This window comes from Eschscholzia californica, unplaced genomic scaffold (genome assembly GCF_041429995.1).
Source record: "Eschscholzia californica isolate CP2 unplaced genomic scaffold, dmEscCali1.0.p SCAF_5, whole genome shotgun sequence".
NCBI classification, from domain to species: Eukaryota; Viridiplantae; Streptophyta; class Magnoliopsida; order Ranunculales; family Papaveraceae; genus Eschscholzia; species Eschscholzia californica.
In genome coordinates, this window is record NW_028238472.1 from 41,405,886 (window position 1) to 41,410,192 (window position 4,307).

Sequence of the window (4,307 nt, forward strand, 5' to 3'; positions counted from 1 at the left end):
ACAGCCTAAAGTAAAAATTATTTGCAACGAAAATGATCTTTATATCAAATTCTCGATAGTAGAAAATACCAATTTGTTTGAATAATTATTAATAATATACATTTATAATAAACATTAACATAATATATTTCAGCAAAATAGAAATAAAAGAATAACAATAGTATATATGGTATATCATTTTTATCTTATTATAAAAATCACCCTATTGAGAAAAATCCAGAAGGGTCTGCGGGCCATTAATCCATAACAAAAAATAAATTAGATTTAAGGTTCAAACTAAATATAAAATAGGTAAAACACCTATTCTTTTTTGAATAGTTGTTTTTTCTCCTTACAAATACACAAATGTATCACTAATGTATTGATTCTTTAGTGATTCTGTAGATAGATTGTAAGAATAGGTTTGTTGTGTACGCAACACAATCCAATTTGTGTGAAGTTCAACAGTAAATGTATAGAGTTATTTACGTTTTGTTTAATGCAATAAGATAACGATGTTATACAAAAATGACTTATTTAGTGAATCCCAAAAGAATAATATATGCACAAATGATTTGTTTAGTGCATTTTAAAATTTATATTTTTTTAGACTTTTGATATATCTTGTGTTAATAGGGAACTTTTTTTTTGTTTTTTTTTTTTGTTGAAAGGGGGTTAATAGTGAACTTATTGTGTTACTAAAGGTCCATGCACCAAAAATTTTAATCAAGAAAGAGGCCTTTCTCCTTTTTGTCTACTCGGCCGTTATGTCAACTCTCTCCCTCTTTCTCTCTTTATAGTCTCTACCTTCTTCTCTATTTCATATATAAAAATAGATGTTTTTATATTAGTTGCTGTTTTGTTGATTCTTTATAATTTGGTACCTAGCTAGGCCCTACATAAATACTAAGTCATTCACACCAACAATATATTAGCCAATCTCCACCACCTTCTCTCTCTCTCTCTCTATCTTCTCTCTTCTCCTTATATATATACATACATAAGTGCATGAATTGTTCATCAACACTAAGTGGGTCTTAAGTTTCAACCTACTTCCAAGTCTTTCACTTCATTACCCATCTCCCCTCACTTCTCTCTCTCTCTCTCTCTCTCTCTCATAAATTCACTAAGAACCAAAATATGAAGTTATTGTGGAGATCACTTATTCCTTCTTGTTATAGGAACCAAGAACCATTAGAACCAAAAGAGAAGGATAAAAAACTACAAAATTCATTTACAAGATTATCATTGTTGGATTTAAGTAATCCCGGTTCACCCGCATCGATATCGGCAAACGATCTTTCAAATTCTCTTGTTGGTTCAAATCTTCATATCTTCACTTTTACAGAATTGAAGACAATCACTCAGAATTTTTCTCCTAGTAATTTTATTGGGGAAGGCGGGTTCGGGCCGGTTCATAAAGGTTTTATTGATGATAAGTTTAGACCCGGATTAAGAGCTCAACCCGTTGCTGTTAAACTTTTGGATTTAGAAGGATTTCAAGGGCACAAAGAGTGGCTGGTGAGACTTTCCCCAAATGCCCTTTGGTTTTCTTTTTTGTCTTCTATTTATTACAAGAGATTTTAATTATGGCACTTTGATGGAATTTTTTTATTTAATTTTGCAAATACTTCTTCTAACAAATTCCTTTGAATTTACAGGCAGAAGTGATTTTTCTAGGTCAATTAAGACATCCCCATCTAGTGAAATTGGTTGGATATTGTTGGGAGGATGAGAATCGACTCCTTGTATACGAATACATGCCTCGAGGAAGCTTGGAGAATCATTTATTCCGAAGTACGTCTCTATTCACCCTTATTATGATTGATTAAATTGATTTTTTATATTAGTGTTGTTGATCATCTTGTTGAAAATTGTAAGGGGTAATTTTGTCATATAAAAATATAATTTTGCAAGTCCAAATAGAAAGAAGAAAAATAAAAAATAAATGACTTTGTGAGGGGTTTGTTTTAATAATAATAGAAGGTTTGAAAGAGTCCATTTCTTGTAAGAAGAAAAAAAAAAGAGAAATAAACATTTTCTTTCCAACTTGAGAATGAAAGTCTATTGGAACAACTTGGGATGTAAGCCAAAGAAAAATTCAAAACCTAACCTTATTAAAAATAAAATAAAAATTCCACAAAATACATTATATTATAATTGTATAATTGTACTTTATGAAGTTGACCAAGCATGATTAAGAATATAATGGTTGTATTTTTATTTTAAATAATACTAAATCATTACTAATCTGTTTTTCTTTTCGCAGAATACGGTGCAGCGTTGCCATGGTCAGCTAGAATGAAAATAGCACTAGGTGCAGCAAAAGGTCTCGCTTTCCTCCATGAAACAGATAAACCCGTAATTTATCGTGATTTCAAAGCATCAAACATTTTATTAGATGCAGTAAGTTATTTTTCATCCCAACTAAATTTTCTGTCTCTTGTAATTAATCATGATCAACAAAAATATTAGTACTAATCACTTAATCATTACAGGATTACACTGCTAAACTCTCGGATTTTGGGCTAGCGAAAGATGGGCCGGAAGTGGGAGAGACTCATGTTTCAACTCGGGTTATGGGTACCCATGGCTATGCTGCACCTGAATACGTTATGACAGGTACGAGTTTTGTCAAATCAGTTTTATCTTATCGATTAGTTCCCAACTTCATTTAAACAGAGGTCTAACTTGGCTCTATATTACAACCAACAGGTCATTTAACAGCAATGAGCGACGTTTATAGTTTTGGTGTAGTACTTTTGGAACTACTAACGGGGCGAAGGTCAGTGGACAAAAATCGTCCACATAGGGAACAAAATTTGGTAGAGTGGGCTAGATCTCAATTGACCGATTCACGAAAGCTAGGTCGACTCATGGACCCACGACTAGATGGGCAATACTCAACCAAAGCAGCTAGGAAGGCAGCTGCATTGGCTTACCAATGCTTGAGCCATCATCCAAAACCTAGACCTACAATGAGCAATGTGGTCAAGATTTTTGAAACACTTCAAGATTTTGATGACATACCAATTGGAACATTTGTTTACACAGTTCCAACCGAACCAGCAGAACAAACAGAACCAGAGAAAGAAAAAGAACCAAAGAAAGAAAAAGAAGATAATCGACCTCATCGACATCACCAAGGTCATAGGCACCGGATGAGATCACCACGGTCACGAACAGTTTACACAGAATCAAACCTTCGGAATAATTTGAAAAATCGTTCGAACCCTCAGTATCAGAAGGAGCAGAGCCAAGACAAGATAGAGAAGATATGAAGAGTGAGTGGATTATCTTGTACATAATGTGAGTATTTCCCCTTTAAGAATGGCAGTTCGAAATTCTGCAGCTACTTGGGAATTTATTACTTTCTTCATAGACATCCTGATGTCTATGAAGAAAAGGAAAAAATGTAAGTGTAGGTAAAATTAATTTGATAAGTTTAGAATTTTGAATTGTTGAAGGCCCAAAGATATTGGTCATTGAATTTTATTTCACTTTTTTTTTTCCTTTCTTTTCATTGATTCAAAGATCTATTAATTTGTGAATGAAATTATATATACAAGTTTGAAATTTGTTATGTCTACAAATTTCAAATATCAAGAGTTATAACTACCTTTCGTATTTCCAAATGAACGATCCGAATTCCTTTGTTCTTTTTTAGTAAATCTAAAGTACAACAACCAACCAATTTTTTTCGCTACCAATAATTGACAACATTGTAATAAAAATGGTCTTTGTATCATCTCAATGTCACCACCTAAACTTAAGACTTTGTAATTCGATTTAAACACGAAAACAATAAATAAACAGTACATGAGTATGTTACAAGAATTCTACATTTATCTAGTTATATAAACTGAAGAGCCTAGTCGTACACACATGATATTATTCGTTCTTCTAAAATATCTCATCAAATAACGTTTTGTAGATACAGTCTCATTTATAACAATTTAAGTCATACTTTTGAAAGCTTAGAAAGATCGGAAAAGATGTCAACACTTGGTTGCCCAAGTGTTCGATTGTGTTGACATACACTCCAAAATTCTAGAAGTTTTAGGTTCGATTTTCAGAAGTGTAATGGTTGATGTATCAATGTCATTTAAATGACTATTCTAGTCCCTTGTCAAAAAAAAATAGGAGAAGATATCAAAATCTTATGTCAAAAACCAAATACCTAAAAATAAAGGAAGAAAGATATTCCACGCTCAAGTTCACATGTCCTACTTTCAACAAAAAAAAAAAGTTCACATGTCCTAGCTGTCATGACTATTGACTACATTTTTTTGGAACATACACCTAACAACCACACATTCTAGTAAAAT

At 32.3% G+C, this 4,307-nt stretch overlaps 1 protein-coding gene across 1 annotated transcript; it reads left to right on the top strand.

Annotated features, from left to right (window-relative positions):
- The first annotated feature begins 892 nt into the window (after positions 1-892).
- On the top strand, positions 893-3,453 carry LOC147539281 (serine/threonine-protein kinase RIPK-like). Its single transcript, XM_086643731.1, has 5 exons — positions 893-1,500; positions 1,641-1,776; positions 2,249-2,385; positions 2,478-2,601; positions 2,695-3,453. The coding sequence occupies exons 1-5, from the start codon at positions 1,120-1,122 to the stop codon at positions 3,258-3,260; spliced, it is 1,344 nt and encodes a 447-aa protein (XP_086499857.1). The 5' UTR covers positions 893-1,119; the 3' UTR covers positions 3,261-3,453.
- Positions 3,454-4,307: the final 854 nt, after the last annotated feature.

What these genes read in the sequence shown, in the direction of transcription:
- LOC147539281 (XM_086643731.1), top strand. Translation starts at nt 1,120, where the DNA reads ATGAAGTTATTGTGGAGATCACTTATTCCTTCTTGTTATAGGAACCAA. An exon ending in AAGGGCACAAAGAGTGGCTG is followed by an intron (nt 1,501 to 1,640) that starts GTGAGACTTTCC and finishes TTGAATTTACAG; the next exon opens with GCAGAAGTGATTTTTCTAGG. An exon ending in ACCTGAATACGTTATGACAG is followed by an intron (nt 2,602 to 2,694) that starts GTACGAGTTTTG and finishes TACAACCAACAG; the next exon opens with GTCATTTAACAGCAATGAGC.